The 21,060-nt window shown below is 46.8% G+C and overlaps 1 protein-coding gene across 1 annotated transcript in view; it reads left to right on the top strand.

The window, feature by feature from the left end:
• Positions 1-19,221, top strand: part of FHOD3 (formin homology 2 domain containing 3) — a 347,834-nt gene extending 328,613 nt beyond the window's left edge. Inside the window, exons 26-29 of the mRNA XM_014540586.1 lie at positions 3,603-3,795; positions 8,754-8,928; positions 10,414-10,575; positions 18,645-19,221. Coding sequence (XP_014396072.1) covers positions 3,603-3,795; positions 8,754-8,928; positions 10,414-10,575; positions 18,645-18,727 — 613 coding nt within the window. The 3' untranslated portion in view covers positions 18,728-19,221. The remainder of the gene's footprint in view (positions 1-3,602; positions 3,796-8,753; positions 8,929-10,413; positions 10,576-18,644) is intronic.
• Positions 19,222-21,060: the final 1,839 nt, after the last annotated feature.

Raw genomic sequence — 21,060 nt, 5'->3', positions numbered from 1 at the left:
CGAGCATGCAGCTCTTCAGACCTGCGGTGTGTGGTCGGCCTGCAGCGGAGCCCGGGTGGCAGGCCCTGAGACAGCGCCACTGCAGCTGTGTGAGGAAGCCCTCCCTGGGGGCCGTCTCAGCTGCAGCCGTGCCAGAGGGCTGCTCCTCGGCACACTCCCCGGGCTCTGCTTGAGCACTTTATAAGTTTCCAAACAGATGTGTGGTATTTTCATGTATTCATAAACATTTCATATTTTTTTATTCTTTTTTCTCGTCCCTCCCTCCTTTCCCCTTCTGTCCTTGTTTCCTTCCTTCGCCTTCCTTGAAGTCACACAGTACTTTCATTTTTAATTACAGTGGATGTACAGTATTCTATTAGTTTCGGGTATACAGCACAGTAATTAAACATGTACATGCCTTACAAAGTGATCACCGGTAAGTCTCACACCCATCTAGCACCATACGTAGTTATTACAATGTTGACGACTAGATTCCCTGTGCTTCACTTCACCTCCCTGTGACTGTTTTTAAGAACCTGATTCTCTTGTCCGCCTGGGAGCCCTCTCCCAGCTTGTGTCCTTTGCTGCTTTGGTAGCCAGACCTCCTGGGTCTTGCTCCAGACCGTTCGGGTGGGTAGGCATGGGGGTGGGGGTCATCTTTAACTGTTAGAAACAGGAATAAGGAAAAGAGTCTTCCCTCAGGTTGACAAGTATTTAATACTCAGTGCTTTTGGAATTTGGTTGTTTAAATCCCTCACTGCACCCCATTCAGACCTCACAGCTGCCCTCTGGGTGGAAGGACATTACCCAAGATGTTGTCAGATTTCTCACTGAAATCCAAGCACACTCTGCTTTTAATGTGATCACGGAGGGAGGCAGGGCACATGAGCTGCTTTGGCCCTGCATGCTTTGTATGATACAAGTGATTTCCCACTTAAAACTACTCAAATAAACAAATAGTTTTCATTTGGAATATCATGAAACTGGAGCGATTTTATGAAAGTCTTGAAAAGCTGTTCTGCCTGGTCACATTAACCATTTTATCCCGGACGCATGAAAACTCAGTGCTACATCTATTCCTTAAGCTATAATGTGTGTGTGTGTGTGTGTGTGCACCCATGCATGTGTGTAATTATATATACACTAGTGGCCTGGTGCACGGATCCGTGCACATTGAAAGGAAATTAATTAGAAGAAATTTATTAATACCACTATTCGCCCTTTCTCTATAATAGAAGTGTCAGAGATGAAGTGTCAGAGGTACATTGTGCCAATAGTTGGTTTTCAGACATATTCTGTTGACTCCTCCACTTTCTTTTAGCTTCAGAATGTCAACAAAAACAACCAAATTCACAATCGACAATGACAGATAGAAACAAACGCATGCGATTGGCGCCAGCGAGAGCTTTATATGTATCGCACATGTGCGAGTCAACGTTTATTTTTAAGTTGACAGTGTAACAGCCGGTCAGACAGATGGACGGTCGGTCACTTAACCTTTTATACATATAGATAATTCTCCCTGGTAAGCTGGTCACCGGATGATGTTGCTCTCATGTGACCTCAGTCCCTGTTTGCTCACTATTGGTCACCCAATGGGATGACCAGCATGAGCCAGGAATTCAACTGTAGTTATGGTGGGAAGGCTTCTCTGAAGATGTGATATTTGGGCAGAGACCTGTGGATTGAGAGGGCACTACCATGCTCTGGGCACAGGGAACAGCTAGTACTGGATGCCTTGTGAGGGCCTGTGGTCCTCCCAGTGGAGTGGCCTCCCCACCCCTTCCCTCAGTCCCTGCAGGATCTCACGTTCCCCAAGGGTCCCCAGTGTAAAAGGAAAGGTTAAGATGCCACACAGGCCCTGAGGTGGGCTTGTTCAAGGAATCACGAAGTTCCAGTGTGGCTGGGGTCACAGTAGATATGGTCAGAGAGGTAGTAGGCCAGTTATGAGAAACCTTATATGGTGATACCACCTATTGTTCATTCATCTGCTGATGGATATTTGGCTTCTTTTCTACTTTTTGGCTATTATGATTAATGCTGCTATGAACAGTTGTGTAGAAAGTTTAGTGTGAACACATCTATTCCTTTCTTTTGGGTATATGCATAGGAACGAAATTGCTAGATCATAAAGTAGCTCCATTCTAGCTTTTTAGGAACTGCCAGGCTTGTCCACAGCAGCCAAACCATTTTTATGGCCTCATCAGTGCCACGTGAGGGTTCCAGTTTCTGCACATCCTCACCACATGCATCATGGCCTGTCTTTTTCATGGTATGCATCCTAGTGAGTGTGAAGGGCATCTCACTGTGGTTTTGATTTGCATTCCCCTGATGACTAAAGGTGTTGAGCATCTTTTCATGCACTTATTGGCTATTTGCATACCTTTATTTGAGAAATGTCTATTCAAATCTTGTGTCAGTTTTTGTTTGCTTGTTTTTTAGTGTTGAGTTGTAACATTTCTTTATGTGTTCTGGATACACACTCCCTATCAGGCATATGATTTGCAAATGTTTTTTTCCATTTTGTGGGTTGTCTTCTCACTCTTGACAGAGACCTTTGAAGCACAAAAGCTCTTTAATGTTGATGAAGTTGAATGTATCTATATTTCCTTTGGGTGCTTATGCTTTTGGTATCATAGCTAAGAATTAATTTCCTAATCCGAAGTCATAACATTTTATGTTTTCTTCTAAGAATTTCATACTTTTACTAGCATTTTTTTTGTTTTAAACAGCATTTTTCAGCCCCCTTTACCTTAAATTCCTGTTGTGTGCTTTACTTTGTTGTTTTTCACAAAAAGAATAAGTCAGTGTCACTCATTTGAAAAATAAACCAAACCTTTTTCTAAGTGTACAAATTAGAATGATCAACACCAAAAGTTTTTGTCTATAAATAGTGGTATCATTTATATAATACTGTTTGCTTACATAAAAATTTCACTCTGTCTCCTACTATCTTCTTCCTCATATCCTGAAAACCAAAAATTGGGCACACGTCTGCTCATTTAACTTCTTTTACAAAAATTTTAAGTAAATAACATTCAACAATTTCTTATTTATAAATTAAATAGCTGAGATAATATTGTGTGTCTCATTCGATGTGTTCCAATTAAATTCAGATTGTATGTAAAATTTCAAAAAAAGATATCAAAATATTTACTCAGAGAAAACTTTACAAACATCTTTTTATAAACCGTCAATTGACATATTATTCATAATATGTTCATGTCTTTTCCAAGATTCACTGGAGCAGGTTCCCAAGGAATTGCTAAGCAACGTTTCTTTATTTCTTATTTAATTTTTATATAATCTAGAAACTGCAATACTCATTTTTGTTACAAAACTTGCACAAATCCATTTTAGGAAGCATTAAAACACAGGTAAGCAAAAAGAAAAAGATGCTTAATCTCCTGCAATCCTGCCATCTCACCCTCACCATCCCCAATGAGAAAGTGAGTTGAACTTGACCTCTGGTTTCGTTGTCACTTGAGAGGACTCTTCAACCTCAAGGCCCCAGGAAAGAAGAACATTGTCTCCTGCTGATGTTTTTTTTTTACTGAAAGTTTATAGATAATGTTTTTGTTCCTTAAAACTGAAGTCATTGGCCCTATTGTTTTTCCTTGCAGGTTCCATTCCTTTTTGCTCTTTATGGGGCATCCGCCTTATGCGATCCGGGAAGTGAACATAAACAAGTTCTGCAGGATCATTAGTGAATTTGCCCTGGAGTATCGCACCACCAGGGAAAGGGTTTTGCAGCAGAAACAGAAGCGGGCCAACCACAGAGAGAGAAATAAGACCAGAGGGAAGATGATCACCGATGTAAGTTTCAGGAAATCAGCTTATTTATTTTGAGAGTGTAATCAACCATAAAATGTCCCACAGTTTGGGGACTGTGCTTCTTTTCTCTTCTTTTCTTTTCTATAAAATCTGCTATAAACAAATGAGGAACTAGGACATGTAAGTTAAGAATGTGTGGCTGGAGGAGGAGCTTGTAACACATGTGGGTGTGTTGTATGGTGCTGATGACATTAAATGCTTGTTTCCATTTTCACCCTCTGTGATGGAAGATAATGCCACTTATAGGAGGACAATGTACTGATTTGGGAATTGATTCAAGATTTTAATCATCATAATGATGCTTTATAACCTATCAGTTGACACATGGACCACCATTCAAGGCATCTTAATAGAGAAATAATTGATGTGGTTGCTCAAAGCTGCAATCGGATGGGCTCTTGGCAGACCCTTCAGTCAGAGACTACCAGGGTGGGAAGGGATCCCCTTCCGGGGTCCCTGCACACTCACATGTCTCTCCCATTCCTGGGCTCTTCCCCATCTCTCCCACCTCATCCCCGAGCCCCCTGGGCCATGGGCGCAGTGGGTATTCAGAAGAGGAAGGGACGTGTGAGGATGCCAGGGACAGACAGTGCCCCTTTCTGATGTGCCTTTGCAAAACTTATTCCATCTGCATCTATCGGTGAGAAGCACCTTGGCTCTCAGTGATCAGGGAATGGAATGGGTAGCAACTAAGCCATTGTCCTTTGCGTGCCTCAGCTGAACTCAAGTCAGGTGGATTTCTTTGGGGATGAATAAAATCAATTAAGAAGACCTTATGGGGGCTACCTTCTGTGCCCAGAAAATGTTCATGTGGTAGGAGAAACAGGGAGCACACAGTTACTGCCCACATTCTTGAGGGGGCCTGACTTTTCCATGGAGACCTGGACACATTATCTTAGTAATTTTAAAAGAAGGCAGGGGAGAACTAGGGACTAATTCCCTCACCACCTACTCCCACCCAGACCCCTGTTTCCTTGGAATTTTCTGGGCCCTTAGAGAGTGCTCAGATCCCGTTTCTGCATCAGGTGCCCTTCCCGCAGTCCCCCAGACGCCGGTGCCACCAGCCAAGTCTCCCGTGTCTTCTCCTGAAGTCTGGGTTCAACCAAATCTTTCACTTCCTGGAGGACAGCAGCTCGGGAGGCAAACAGAATCCACTTGGGCAAACTATGTCCCACATTTCATCCCAAACTATTATTTTTAAAAGTTGTAAAAGGGGAGTGCTTATTTTTGTGGAAATGAGACACATTGGAGGGTGAAAAATACAAGTCCAATATGCTCATAGTTATGAAAACACGTCAAAATTTCTTGCTAAATTCTTGAGATTTATTTTTTACAGATCCCACTAATTTTTAAATTCTGTCCTTCTCTGTAAACACTCAGCTTTCCTATTTATAAGCAGGGATAAAATATTCTAGGGTCTGATTCAAAAATATTTAAATTCCCATTAACATCTGAATAGTACCAGCTTCTTCAGGGTTTATCCTGGACATAGTCCCTATTTTCAGTGGACAAAGTGGCATCATTTGTGTAGAAAGGTTGCCATCTGCTGGTAAATCAGAATATTGTCAGTGATGGCAATGTATACAGCTTCCCGTTTTCCCAACATCTCAAGTAAGCAAGCGCCCGCTGCGTGCCCAGCACAGCATGGGGCAACGAGGAAGATGTGGGTGCTGTAAAAGATAAGCTTATGCCTTCAGGATGTCATGATCTGGTTAAGAAAAACATCCCCACCACTTAAATCTCTCAAAACAAACCCAAGTAATAGATGGAGAAGCAGAGCCCGAGCATTAGAGCTGGAAGTGATTTTTTGAGAAAGCTGTGCAGTCAGTCACTTTTAATGTAGATGCTGAGCAATGAGGATGGAAGTGACAGCCATTAAAAAAGGACAGTTTTAGGAAAACCATTATTTTCTAAGGCACAGAGCTGCCTGGGTTAAATCTAAAGACCCTACGGTGGTGGAGTCAGCCCCGTATCTGCTGTATGTGCCGGTCTCTCCTCTTCTTCCTCTGTTTCTGAACATGCAGAAGGCTTCCTTTCTTAAAGTCCAGGAGTCCTCCAGGGAGGATCAGGGAGACACTAAGTAATTTCTCACCCTTGTGTCGCCACCTGGTTCTAGGTAAAATGGTGACATAGACGAGGCGGCGCAAGGCCACTGTGGCCCTGTCTGCTGTCGTCCCACTCCAGCTGGGCTGTGAGAACTCAGGCTGCCCAGCCCAGGACCCCCACATTGAGGCAGGGGTAACCCTGGCGAGGCCCTTGCCTTCTCTCCAGCTTCCTCTCTGTGAAAAGGGAATGCTAGTTACTTTGGGGATATTGAGAGGGCTAGAGATTTTGTCTATTGGCATCGCACACGTGTACTCATTGCTGAAAGAAAACCCAAATCCTGGTTAAATAAACATGTTGTAAGATTTTTTAAAAGATGGCACAGCAGAACTGTCACCTCTTGTCACGATGCACTTGGCTGGGAAGGTGATGTACTGGGAGCACTGTGTCATTTCAGCTTCCAGAAGTGTAGTCAGTTCTCAACACCCTCGTGTCCGACTGGCTGGCCCAGCCTTCCAACCTCACTAGAAACAAGCACACATTAAATTGAGGGCATGTTGATTTAAAATTAAGAGATTGCTATGACTTTCACCTTCAATTTATTTTCAGAAAAGGGATATTTTACTAGTATTTGAAGTGACTTCAGGGAGCTTATCTGGTGAGAGTTGGTGAGCATTGAAAGTATGGCCAGTCAGTTCTGACAGCCTCCAGGAGGCACAGGGAAGTACGATTTTGAAGAGAACCTAATCTCATGTTTCTGAGGGAGCAGTGATATGACCCATTCTGCATGGGCAGCCATTCCTCTGGTCCTGCGTTGTTTGTCCTGAGTGTGGAAGGTTCTTGGAGGTGCAGACCGGCAGCCTGGGCAGGGAGGCCCAGCACTGGGGATGAGAGGGGAGCGGCCACTGACAGGTGGAGCCGGGCAGAGGGAGGCCAGTCCCCTTACTGAGGCCCTGATGGGGGCAGTGGAGGTGGTTCCACAGAATGTGGCTGGGTGAGGGGCAGGACACAGAGCTGGGAGTGAGGTATGGAGTGGCCAGAAAACAGTGGCTGTCAACCTCATGGGCAGCCTCGGGAGATTGGCCCGAACCCCCAAATCCCTTCTGACTGTGGTCAGGATAGAGCTTGGGGAATTTCCAGAGGAGGGCAGGAGGGCTATGGAGGCAGGGCCCGGCCACTCCCAAATCAAGAGGGTGTGCCCTGGTCATGGGGCCAATTTCTTCATTTGGAATTTGACGTGACATGGAGATGATCTCATCTTTGCTGACTTCCGTGCCTTCTAAGAATCCCTTCTGTCTTTTCCATCCTGTCCTGTTCTCTTGGGTAGACTGATGAAGAGGATGACATGGAGGTAGGACTCTGTCTAAACGTGTAGAATGCCACGTGTGACCTCCAGGGACGCTGGAGTGCCTAACCTTAGCAGCCTGCAGTGTCAGCATGGTTCTGTGCTTTAAACCATGCATGCACATTTTTGGGTTGGTTTCTGTGTGATCACTAACCTCCTAACATGGGTCCTTGTCCTGCCGTGTGTGCCAGGGACTGACGGATTGACTGCTTTTCCGAGCTGTCCCTGAGCCCCAGGCCCTGTCCCGAGTGGCAGCGCCAGCACACCTCTCTCTACTGTGAGGAGAGTGGTCAGGGAACTTTCCCTCCAGCCCTGCCTGAGCCTTTTGGCAATACAAGTATGAGAACTGGGTTCTAGAACAGCCACATGAAGAGCCCTAAAATCAGAGAGGAAGTGGGGCAGTGGCTAAGAGCCAGGCCAGACCAGCGGTTCAGCAGCTTTGGGTAGCTCTGACTTGTGCCCATTTCCTCCATTGGCATCCACTGGGTCTGGCGGGATCAGTGTGTGAGGGGTGGGAGGGCAGGGGCTCCTCGTCTAGGTCCAGATGTCAGAACCAGAGTCCAAGTCAGAGCTGGCTGGCCTGGAAGGTGAGGAAGGAGCCGTACACAGATGTGCCAGCCACAGATGTGTCCTGGGCTCTCTGCTGCCGTGGCTGAGAAGCTGGATGAAAAGAGGGAGCCCAGATCTACAGAGCTCCTCTCTGCAAATGGGAATCTAACAGACTGCTTATGTCTCATCCAGATGTTGGGCACTGTGTGCCGTGGCGCGATGTGCTAGCATACCTCTTGTAAAACATCTGTGTCCTGGCTGTTCAGCTGGAATTAGAGAATATTGTGTGCACATAATGCTTGTTTAAACAACTATATTTTTGATGCCACCAGAAGTAGTAAGTGTTACCAAACTCAGTTTCAGCATGAATTTCTGAGTCGTGTTCTGATCTGGTGCCTGAAACAAACCCCCTTGGGTTCACTTAATCTTGGAGGGCCTCAGTTCCCTTCTCGGTAAAGTGAGGTGGGACTAGATCTGGAAAATTTCTTCCCAACTCTTAATCTTGTCTCATTCTGTGGCTGAATCCCACTTTTAAAATTTGACTATCATAAGTGATATGTAAGAAATTTTTAACTGCTTCCTGACACTAAATTTTAAAAAACGTAAAGCTCAATATATTTAATTAACACATTAAATATATTGATCCTCGATCAGGGCGTTGGCATTGGAAACGGATTTGGTTTCTGAGTTCTTCCCAGAGCTGATTTCGGTCGCCCCTGGTAGGCACTCACCGAGGGAACTTGCAGAGAGCCGAGATGCCTGCAACAGCGGAGGGATGGGCGTGGTCCTTCTGGACCAGGACTTTCTTTCTGATAAAAGCACTTCCGTGTTCACAGATGTTTTGTCATTATTCATCCACAACCTCGATGACTGTGTCTGCAGGATACACACAAACCAAAGGACAGGGAGGGACAGAAGAGAAGGTTCCTCAACTAAGCATTTTATAGGCTTGAGTTGGCTTTGGGGACAGCAGCTCACACCATCATCCCCTTTGGTCTTGCAGTCCGGCAAATTCTCCAGCAGTTCGCCAGCACCTGCGAGCCAACCACAGGGCCTGAGCTACGCCGAGGACGCCGCTGAGCATGAGAACATGAAGGCTGTGCTGAACACCTCGTCCTCGGCCATGGATGATGCCACCCCGGTGCTGGGCGTCCGCACACGCAGCCGGATGAGCCGAGGTAACTCCAGACTGGGCGGGGCACATCTTCCCAGGAAACCACCCCGTGGGGGTCTGGTCCCCATCACCGGGTATAGGTTCCTGTGCCTGGGTTGTCACTGCAAAGGGCAGTCAACTCCCCAGTGCTGATGTAGCCACACATTTCTTTACTCACACCTTTGTCACCCACCTTCATTAGTTTCATTTCAGAAAAAAACAGTCCCAAAAATATAAATTAATTTACACAAGAGGAATTATTACTGTGAATGAATCCTCATAGGTTAAAACAGGGATCAGTAAATACAGCCCCAGGCCAATTTCGGCTGGCCACCTGCTTTGTAAATAAGGTCTTACTGAACACAGCCACACTTGCTCGGTTGTGTATTGTTGGTGGTGCTTTTCCACGTAGTGGCAGAGCTGTGTGGGTGTGATGGAGACCACAGGCTTTTGAAGTTGTGTGTTTGTTACAAAAAGAAGTGTAGGAAGAGGAAATTCACAATTTTGAGAACATTTATATATATCTGTCTTCTTACAGAAGCATATTTCCCATTTTATAGAAGAGATTTCACAGGAAGTTCATCCTGGTATATTAAAATAGCATCCTATATAATAAAAGGCTACTATGCAAATTGTCCCTCAACTGGGAGTTCCACTGGGACTTCATCCAGGAGTTTGACCAGGGGGCGGGGCTGGCTGACCAGCCAACTGCCCACGGCCCCTACCCCCAGCTGGCCCAGCCTGATTGGTCCTGATCAGGGCGGGCTGGCCCAACCCCACCCATACATGAATTTGTGCACCAAGCCTCTAGTTGATTTATAACTCTTTAACATGACTTGGGAACTATGTTTTTGTGGGGCTTTCTTCTTGCTTGTCTATAGGCAGATGTTTCCATGCCAGACCTGGAGTAATTAATAAATGTATTTTTTTGGTCAGCAAACAGAGAAGTGTACCAAAGAGAATTTATGTCAATTCCCCTTTGCTGGTTGTAGAGGACAATCTTGCTATGAAATTTCAAAGATAAACTATGTTTCAAAATCCATTGATTTCTATTCCATTGAATGAGAAGTTGGGGTTAGTTAACATTCACTAGGCACATACAGCCACAGATAGAGAGCTGACATTACTGGACATACATCACTGGATACCTGTGATATGCACGTCACCGTGTGGCATGGGGTCTGGGGTGGGGAGGGGGGTCTACCCTCCTGTGACCTGGCAGGTGGAGGGACGCATCCAGGCATAGAAAGTTAAAGGGCAGTGAAAGACAAGAGCACAGCTGTGGTACAAGATATTATGACATAAGTGCCCCAAGTATGGGTTTTAGGGAGTACAGAGCCTGGAGGGTGGTGGCTGGAGTGGTGCCCTGTGCCCCACAGTGGGGACCTGCGAGCACTTGGATCTGCTGAGCTCGGGCTTCCCGCTCTGCTCCGCTGCTGGCAGCTCAGCTGCCGGGGGCAGCGCTGTGCATTTTCTTTGGGTTCATCGCATTCCCTGTTTAATCCTTCAGGATCCGCTAGTTCATGGACCATGGGAACCGATGACTCACCGAATGTCACGGATGACGCCGCTGATGAGATCATGGACCGCATCGTCAAGTCGGCCACCCAGGTGCCCAGTCAGCGAGTGGTGCCCCGGGAGAGGAAGCGCTCCCGGGCCAACCGGAAGTCTCGTAAGTGCCTTCGAGTTGGGGTGAGGGACTCACCCACAGGTACCTGCCCTCTAGTCCTGTACGACCGGGAAGGGCAGACTCAGAGGTGGGCTCCAGGGAATTGTCACTGGTGCCAGGAGGCCCACTTGTGCTCGTCAGCAAAAGGTTTCCTACGTGGCAGTCAGTGTTGGCCTGTGGAGGGTGCTGCAGTCACCCCTGCCCAGGGTAGTTGTCATTTCTGGCCAGGCCTCCCTCAATTCGTACTTTGTCCCTAGGAAGGTTAAAAGGCCCTGACATGGCTCTGGCAGGCGCTGGTGGGCTCAGAGCGGCCCATTGCCAAGCCCTGCCCGGGATGCTTTGCCAGAGGCTACTAGTATATTTCTGCCTCTCTCCCAGCATCAGGGGCCACTTTCTGGGCTGGAGGTGGTTCCCCTAGGGGTTCGCTGCTGCCGGTGAACATGACCAAGGTAAAAACCAGGGATTTTATGGTCAGTAGGATGGTTAAAATACTTAAGGCTAGCCTAGGTTGACCAGTTATTTTTTCTTTTCCTACCAAATAGAGGATTCAACTAAATCAAAGCAACTGCCTTTCTCTTTAGTTGGAGCCCAATTCCTGCTCCTGCCCAAGTAGTGGGTGTGGAGTTGCCTGTGTAGGCACCATGCCAACTCTCATAGGGATCGCACTGAGTCAGGAAGCAGGGTTCCTCTCAGTTCTTTGATGTTACTTGTGTTGGCTGTGGCGCTTGTGTGTGTCAAGAGTTCAGCCCCAAGCTTTGGCCTCTGCTGGTCACACAAGTGGCAGCTTGAGTCTTAACCGGCTCTGCTTCCTGGTGTAAGGGGTGGTGACTAGGAAAGGGATTTATGACTTGTCACCAGAAGGAAGGCTGGTTCCCTTCCCACGTCTAGACTCCCAAAAGTGACAGGAGAGTGACTCCAAGTAGGCAGGGAGTTTAGTTAGAACTCGAACTCAGGGAGCCCCCAGTGGTGCCACCCTTGAAGTTCACACAGGAGGTGATGGGGCATATGTTGGACCCCGTGATTCTGTGAGACCCATTGGCACGCTTGTTTCTGGGGTAAAGAACACTAAACCAAACGACTGATTCAGAATCTGTGTTAACAAGGTCTCCAGAGGACTCGGGCACAGTGAGCTAGAGCGCTCAGGTCTGAGGCCTGGAGTGGAATTACAGGGGCCTCAGTTGCGCATCTTCCCTGACAAACTCTTCTCCAAAGACTTGGGCTTGTCCACCTCCCCCGACCCGCCTGTGTGATTCCAGCTGCTCCAGGCCAAGGCAGCACCTCCCTTTCTCTCTGCCTGAAGGGGATGAAATAGTATTCCCGTGTGGTTTTAACTGACTTTTCTCTGCATACTAGGAAGTTGAGTTGACTCTCTTGCCATTTGCATCTCTTCTTTTGTGGATGGCTTGTCCATATTGTTTGCCTATTTTTCTCTTGCTCTTTTTCATAAGAAATCTATTTGTTAAATTGCTTTTTAAAATGAAACATATAAAAGGCTTTTGGAGGTCTTCCGTAGATTATCTTCGTATTTGCCTTTATTGCCCCCCTATTACTTACTTCAGTGAACTGGTGGTAACCAAATGGCAGAAACTTGGTACTGGGTCTCTCCTGGTCTGGCTACAGTGGGGAACCTCAGTGCAAGAATCACCCGGGAGGATCTGGGAAAAGCAAGTGTGTGTGTTGAGGGTGGCAGGGACCATGGGTGGGGAGTAGAGAAAGGATGCCAAGCCAGGGTGTGCCCTCACAGAGATGGGCAGGGGTGAGCCAAGAACCTCAGAGACAGAGACTACATGACACAGTGGCCTTGCCAGTCCCCAGAGTCTCAGGCCATCCACGTCTGTGTGGGCAGCGTGTTGGCCCTGCCCTCTGGTCTAGAGAGAACCAGCTTCTTACAGAAACACTTGATGTCACTGGGAACAATCACACAGCCATAATTAATTTCCCACTTCAATCTGGCCAGAGAGATATTTTGCCTGTTTTTGTTGTTGACATAACATACTATCCTTTGGTATCGTTTCCATTCCAATCTTATGCAAAACAGCCGTATTTTCTTTTTATTTAGCCAAGCACATTTCATCCTGTGATGCAGTGACTTCAACGACTACAGTACTGCATGTATGTAAATGTTTATCTGCAACAGGTTTAACTTATTAGTAATGGCACAATCCGCAGACATTTAAGACAGGGGGAGTTACTTTGATTTCCATTTAAAGGGGTGATAAACTGCAGCTTTTCACAAGAGGTTAAAGGAATAAGAAGACAATAATTTGCAAAATCAACATGAAGTTTCGCCTTTTGGGCTCCACCCTTTTATTTGATTGTTTAATGGTGGCAATGAGGCAAGTGGATAATGAATACCCGACATATTTGGGCCATAGCTCATTTGGCCAAAGACAGTAATAGTCCAGCTATAGCAGGAAACTTAACAGAATCCATCCCATAACCTAAAAATTTATGACCTGCGAGCCTTTGAGAATCCTCTGAGAAAATTCAATGTTCACTTTCCTGTTGGCGCTGGTGGCTGGGCCTACACACACCCAACGCCCTGCGAATGCCTGGAACATGCAGCCAGTAGGGACAGATCAAAGGCACCTTCATCGCTTTGCAGGCTCCCACGGCTCGGTTCTGTTGCTTTCCCAGCTGGTGCCTTCAGGGTCTCATGAAGCAAAATGTTTCTAACTATGTGGTTGGGTTCTAGCCTGTGGAATGAATGGTCCAGCACACGTTGGCCAAGGCCCTCCAATCGGCCGGTGCATCGGACAGAGGGAGAATGTTATCTGAGCTTTATGGTTGTCTTGTTTGTTTCTTTGTTTTTTTCTACTTTGGTTTTTCTTTTCATAATATTGAGGAAGGTGTTTTGTCCCAGAGCTACTTGTCCTCTTAGGCCTCCTGAATGTTGACCTGCCCTAGAAATCCCTGAAGCTGACCAGCACTTGAGGTATCCTTACACGTATGATTCTGCAGGATGGACCCCAGTGACTGGGGTGGGGAGGGGGCTCCTCCCCAGCATGCTTTTCTCTTGGACCCGCCTTGAGAAGAGGGTCTCCACCCTGCTGGCTGCCTGCATGGTGCCACTAGCCCAGATGATCACAGAACAGATCGGGGATTAGGGACTTATAGTCTGCTTTATCTCTTGTCCCCAGGGTCATGTCATGGTTGAGAGAGGCAGGTGCCCCTTCTCTGCTGAGTTTTCCTCCAAGGGAGAGTCTGGGCCCTGTTGCGACATGACCATGGAGTTTGGGGCTCAGAGCTATGTTTCTTTAAAGATGTGATCACTTTGATGTGACCTACACGTAATCAACCAGTTTCTTAGTTTGTTAGGATCATAATGGTGGACACCTTTATGAAAAAACAGTTTCCCCTGGGCAGAGCCAGAAGTTTGATTCCAGGGCCCGTTGGGAAAGGAACGCAGAACTCAGATTCTCTCTCTCGCCCTGACTCATCCCTCACACCACCATTCCCCCACAGTGTCTCTCGTGACGCTGCGGCATTCCTCACCAAGGGGAGAGGAATGCACATTTGACATAGCTAAAATCTTATTTTATTTCTCTTACAGAATATTGAGGGGTGTAGCCAGGCTATCTATTAAGTAGCAGTTCATGGAGAAAGAGAATGATCGAATCTGAAAAGTTATTGAATCTGTTTTGGGGAAAACATGATTTATGTCTCACAAGATTAGATTCCGTGCACAACTTAGTTCAGTTTTCTCTACTTTTCCAAAGTGGTGTTTGAAAATACCCAGGAATTTCCCCCACTAATCCCATTTTTAAAATTTTCTCTGCATTTAATTTAAATAGTTCTTCCTTACTTTCCATGAACCAATTTTATATTTACATAAAATTTATATTTATAGTGCAAGATAACAATGGCCATAAGCCAGAGGCATTAACACTAATGCTCTTGGGATACAATAAAATAAGATGTTGGAAGGAAATAAAGCTTCCTCAATCCAACTTCTGTCTTCTCAACAACAGCATCATTGCTGTTTAGTGAGCATCTAATTATTCTTCAGATTCATTAAAGCTGGTCTGATCCCTCCACAAAAGGCAGCTGAGGGTGCCTACCCAGATGGACAGGACACAGGACAGGAAGATAAATAGAACAAGCCCATGAGAAAACCAAGTGTTGGATTGAGAGTTATTATGTTTAATTTTATTGATTGAGTTTTTTAATTTATTGAATTTTCAGAGAGAGAGAGAGAGAAAGAGATTTGTTGTTCCACTCTTTATGCATTAAACCTTGGCATATCAGGACGATGCTCTAACCAACTGAGCTACCCGTCTAGGGCCGAGAGTCATTACATTTTAGAGGGTGACTCGAGGGCTTGTGCGTGTTGGGAGGAGTGCCACCATCAGTGCCCCTTGGGCTGCAGGAGCAGAGGGGCCAGAACAGGATGGAGCCCAGTCAAACGTCCTGGCTCAAATCCTTCTCTCCCGCTTACTGTGTGCACTTGGGCCAGGGCCTCGATCTCTGCCATTTGTTCACTTACTGGGGAAACAACACTACTCATCTCATAGGCTTTCCACAAAGATCAAAAGGAATAATCCATGTTCTGGCTCATGGAGTAGATTGTGGCCACCATTGCCATTATTCTCAGATTCAACTCCTCTCAGCAGTCACCTGAGAGCACTTTGCAGGATTAAAATTTGTTTTCACTTCTAGGAGGGTGGGAGATGAGAAAAGGAACGTGGGTTTTGTGAGTCCCAGACACCCCTGTGCTGCCTGTGGAGGCAGAGGCGCCCTGTGTCTGAGCCCAGGTTCCCACTGCTGTCGGGGCTGCGTGAGAGCTGTCACAGTGCCTGGGGCAGAGCGGCTGCAGGGCCAGCAAAGTGACCCGCGCCGTGTATGGAAGAGCTGCGAGGCAGACAGGGATAAACATTACCGAGGTCTGTTCTCTGTTAAGCAGCTGAGGAAGGGAGGCAGCCGCATGTGACAGGCTGCGCAGCTCCAGCCAGAGCACTCAGAGGGAAGCAGGAACAGGGAGCGGAGGGGGGCCCAGACATTATCTTATCAGACCTAAGCAAGCACTGAAGAAATCCCCTGTGTGATGGGAGACTTGTACAAGTCCCACATCCTGCCAGCCCCATCTGCTGGTCCCCTCATTCTCTCAGCACCCCCTCTACCCACCCTACCCCCGCCCTTCTTTGCTTTCAGAGTGAGAGCCAAGTCCGTGTCTGGACAGGTCTGCGGATCCCTCGCAGCACGTCCCTGTCAGCCCCTTGCCTCCCTGCCGGCAGTACTTGGCTCAAGTCACATTTGCTGAATGAATGAGTGAACTGGTGAGCAGATGGACGGATGAAATGACACCCAAAGAGCCCTTTCTATATGTGATCTGAATTGGGGTACAAACCTGATTTTAACTGATTGCCTTCATTTCACACCTTCAAGCAGTAACATGAATTAACTTTGACTCTAACAAAGGAAGGATTCAGATTCTTTACGTCTTTTGGGGGGCTAATATATTCATGTTTATGGGGTTATTATGTTCAGTATTATATTTATTGTGAGAGAATTTATCTGAATTGTCATGAAGGCCTACAGAAAGTAGGATTCTACAGATGGCACAGATTTTTCTAGGAAGATTCACTTTTCAGGAATGCATCTGGCAAGCAAAGGGACCTTAGCCTACTCTGGCTTTCCCCTGCAGCAGAGAACACACACGCCATGGGGAAGGGGTGTAGGAGGTCCCAGGGGCCTTGCACATCAGCACTCTGAGTAGATGGTGAGGCCAAAGGCACAGCCTCTGGTCAAGCAGGAAGGTCGGCGAAGCACCGGTTAGACTTTGTTCTGTTCTCCGAGCTGCCTCAGCCAAGCTGGCCCATGCCCATCTCTATTACATCAGTGCACATGCTCTAAGGTGCCAGGGTTCTTATTCAAGTATTCCCTTATTCAAGTATTCCCAAACACTACAGTCACAGGACGAAAGCCAGCGTGTGGCCGGGAGTGTGAAGGCAGCATTCTAAATGCCATCGTGGGTGAAATGCCCACCCGTTCACAGAGCCTCTGTCATCATTCGGCCAAGCATATTTACCCAAAGGCACAGAGAATCTGGTCATAGGCACGTGTCCGTGCCGCCTCCGCAGCTAATGAAATGTAAGATGCTGCATGGGCTTCTCTGGGCAGAATTCCGTGTCTTGGATGAGAGGTCCTAGTAGTCCTTGTCAAGAATGAGAAACATTTTATCTTCTTTTCTGCCATTAAAATTATCTTTCTTTAACCAACACTTGAAGGAGTGTTTAAAGGACATAAAAGGTTATTACAAACTAGTATTTTTATGGCTGCCCCATAGAACAAATTCCATTACTCAATTAAATAAATGCAGTCTGCTTCCAGCCAAGGCTCTGGAGCCAAACATTTTGTCTGGATGAGTTAGACACTCAGTCTGGAGCCCCAGGGGCTGCGTTGGGAAGTGGGGGCCGGTGCAGGAACAGCTGCAGATGGGTAGCTTGGGGCCCAGAGCTGGGCTTGGGATACAGTAGTGTGCGTTGGTGGCATGGTACAAGTCTTTGAATCTCTATAAAAACCCACACTTGGTGTCTGAGAGCTTTCCAGAAGTGTGCTGATTCTTTGAGTAAAGGGCAAACACACAGTAGGTTCTCCATAAACCATTTGTTGATTGACTAATTGATGGATTAGATGTTGGTCCCTGTTCAAAGTGCTGATCCCTGGGAGAGAAGACACCATTTATTCATAGATATGTAGGTTCTCCATAAACCATTTGTTGATTGACTAATTGAAGGATTAGATGTTGGTCCCTGTTCAAAGTGCTATCCCTGGGAGAGAAGACACCATTTATTCATAGATATTACCCCTGTTCGTTCCAATGGGCATGGGTCTTTCAGATCCTTTGTCCACAGGCTACATGGGCTTTTTCCCAGCGGATCATGGGGAGACATGGAATGGGGGGTATTGCCTGCAGACATAGGAGGTGGGGCCCTGCCTGTGGAGAGGCCTCAGAGGAGGTCTCAGAGGATACAGGCCCATGGTCACAGAGTGGACTCAGGGAACTGGGTCTGGCAAGGGAAGATGGGAAGGAATAAGGGTGAGCTTTACTGATCAAGGGCCTGCCCTGCTCATCTCGGGGACTCTGGTGGATTTAGGATTTAGGATGGAAGGTGGATCTGTAACATGCCTCTTCTGAACATAGACCATATCCTCCAAACTCTGTATGATCTTACATATAGGATAGACCAAACACAATTTATAAATGAAGAGAAGTGTAATTAGGCAACCTTTCAAAGGAAAGGCCTGGTTTTGAAAGAGGCAGCTGTCTACTCATTCACCCTTATCCAGCCTGTATTTTGACATCAGAACTGATCAACACTGAGCAATGGGACAATCCATGATGCTGGGCTACACAGAGGCCAATTCCAGGTCCGTGAAATGCGAGTGTTCCTCGACGGCCAGGTGTGCGCCCAGTGAAGGGGTCATTTGGTCCTTCCTGAGCCTGTTTCACAGAGAACATCCACCAGAACTACCCAGAAACATTTGGCAATTTGCTTTGTGACAGCCAGCCTGCAGGGGATTCCTGGTTATTCTCTCCAGAGGCGCTTTGATGAGTGGAGACACTCACAGACTCACCCTGACTGCTGCCCGTTGCCCTGGGGTCTGTTGACACCTTGCTGTCCAAGGTCATGGGTTTGTGGGGTGATCTTACCCAATTGGCATCATTGGAACTTGCGTTTTCCTTTGCTCCGTGATTACTTTTCCAGCTCTGATCCATTCCTTATGCCGGTCAGAGGCTGAGCTCTCAACATGCCACCTGCACGTTTGCAGTTTGCACCTATTTCTCAGAAACTTTGTAAGGATGAGCCTCTTCTCCCTTCTTCCCTTACAAGGCCCCCCTCCACTAGACCATGCAGGTCAGATTCTGTGCCATCTTCAGGTCAGCCTCTTGCAGCCCCAGCCAGCCAGCCAGGGCACTTCAGCAGGAGCCAGATGGGGCCGAGCCTCTGGGAGCCCTGTGACCCCATGGCCTGGAGTCCTTGGGGAAGAGGGCTGGTGGACCGCATCCCTGTGCCTGGCTGCTAATCCCTCCTTCTCTTCTCACCCTTTGATCCGCTTATGCACTGCAGTGCGAAGGACCCTGAAAAGCGGCCTGACTCCAGAAGAAGCCCGAGCCCTGGGCCTGGTGGGCACCTCGGAGCTGCAGCTGTGACCCCGGGGGCACCCTAAGAAGTGTGCCTGAGCAGAGTGCATGCTCCTGCTGGACGGAGCCCCTGCAGTGCAGGGCGAGGAGGCTCTACGTCAGCATGAGCATCGAAAGGTCTGAAAGAAAGTGCCCATCTCTCTGTGGCGCCACGGGGCTGTGTTGCGTGCTGCGCGCTGACATGGAGTCTCCTTCCTGTACTTTCTCTTGTTTCCTTGACACCTGGTTTAGTAGTTCCAAAGGGAGACACCTTTTCTGTGCAAGGAACGGACTTTTCCGGAGCAGATCACTCTGTCAGTGACTAAGGGCATATGAGGCAGTTGGATTAGATTCACAGCCTGGGTCTCTCCACACCACCAAAGTGTCCAGATGTAAAACCCAACTGTACACAAAGGAAAGCACAGGCTGTTGACCAGTTGTGGATTTTAGATGTACTAAATGTTTATATGGATTCATAAATGTACACCATGTTTCAGATACTAAATAAATGGAGTTTAATGTCATAATGCGAAACTTTTCTTCTCTTGGCTTTAGGACCTTCAATAGCTCAGTTTTGCCTCTTTCTGAGTCAGCAAAACCTCTCCCCAGGTTCACCAGGATGCTGGCTCAGAACCATCTCAGGCCCCGGGGTTGGGAGGGGGCGGGGGGTGTTCCAGCTTGGTTAATAGAATGAGGAGCCTGGCAGTGCGCTCTTTGTAACTCCTCATTAATTAGGCATCATGCTAGCGATAACCTTACTCATGTGCTTTGCTTTGCTCCATAGCGATGTGGAAGCAAAAATGTAGAGTAGCATTTAAAAATCTGAACTATTCTGTAACTCACTCATTTGCCCCTTTATGTAAAAATTCATTATCTCAAAAAGTTTACTGTCACCAAACGAAAATGAAAATTTTAAGCTTTGAGTGCAGAGAATGACAAATGGAGGCCTGGGCACTCAAGGACCCGTCATCAGAAGACAAGGTGTCCGGAGTGGGAGACGCCGTGAGGAGCTCCTGGCAATGGCAGAGCCACGCTGAAGGGGCTGCTGCCCAGGTGGTAGCCGAGCCCTTCCCAGAAGTCCCTCCATCCAAGGTCGCATGGCTCCCGTGAAGAGCCTCTGCCTCAGAAAGCAGGGAAAGGTAAACCCCCTGCAGCAGGTAGTTGGGGGGTTGAAAGATAGTCGGGTCACTAATGCTACCTTTGCCTTAATTTCAACACCTCTGTGACTCTGTATTCCTGAATCTGGGCAGATGTGATTTATAGACAATCTCAGTTGTGTTGTCTGAAGAGCCAAAGATCATAGATTCACCCCACATGCCTCTGTGTCTGTCTCCCTTTTCTGCACCCCCACTCACTGAGCCACAGGGGGCTCTTTCCAGCAGGTGTCTGTCATACGTGGTGAGTGTGAGCACCCCAGGACAGCCCGGGACCTGCAAGAGTTAGGTCTGCATGTTACAGACAATTGAGTTTACTTAATCACTTCATTACAAGGTATTAGGTGTTAATGTTTGTTTCCTTATGGTTGTAAATAGCGTGTTATATTCTGAATATGGTTTCGTGGTTTGTGTTTATTTGCTTTGGAACTGGATGCAGACACAGAATACCTGTGTCACTGGGATCATCATGTACGAATAAAAGGAAGACGCATTTCTCTTGCACTGTTTAATGAACAAGTACTTTGATGCCCTTATGGGGACCCTAGGTATTCTGCTGAATTATTGCTTTAAAACAGGGGTGGGAACCTTTTTTCTGTCAAGGGCCATTTGTATATAACATCATTCGCTTAATATAATTTACTTGATATAAATTTATGTTGCTATGAAAAAAGCTCCTAGATTTATTGAATTTTGAGTCCTGCCCGTGGTTGCCTTGGCAGGGCCAGACCAAATGATTTTAAGGCCAAAGGGCCGGATGTTCCCCACCCCTGCTTTAGAATAAAAGTCACATTTGGAAGGAAGTGACTGAAAAAATCTAATGTTAGTTTTATCTTTAAAATTAAAAAATCCTGAGAGGAAGCAAGCAAGCTAAAACTAAGTTCTTGGTTACACCAAAAGTAAAGAGGATCTCTTTTCATTGGGAACTTGGTTTAGTACTTTTTGGTGAAACTGAAGCATTTTTCCTATTGCTCATGGCCTCTCTCTTGCTGCCACTCACTCAGGCTTTCTCTATTAGTGTTGTTTGACTCAGGAAGTAAAATTTCTTTAAAAGAAGCATTGAAGTGAATGGTACCTTATACTTGTGAGATGCCATTGCTAATCTTGCTGGTTATCCCCACAAATATCTTTGTGCCTAATTCTTAATTTGGGTTGAAATTACTGCTGGTAAAGAAAGACAAATACTTTTTTTTTTTTTTTTACAGAGAG

Source organism: Myotis brandtii, unplaced genomic scaffold, assembly GCF_000412655.1.
Source record: "Myotis brandtii unplaced genomic scaffold, ASM41265v1 scaffold248, whole genome shotgun sequence".
NCBI classification, from domain to species: domain Eukaryota; kingdom Metazoa; phylum Chordata; class Mammalia; order Chiroptera; family Vespertilionidae; genus Myotis; species Myotis brandtii.
Note: the sequence above shows the minus strand (reverse complement) of the source record. Positions and strands in the feature narration are given on the sequence as shown.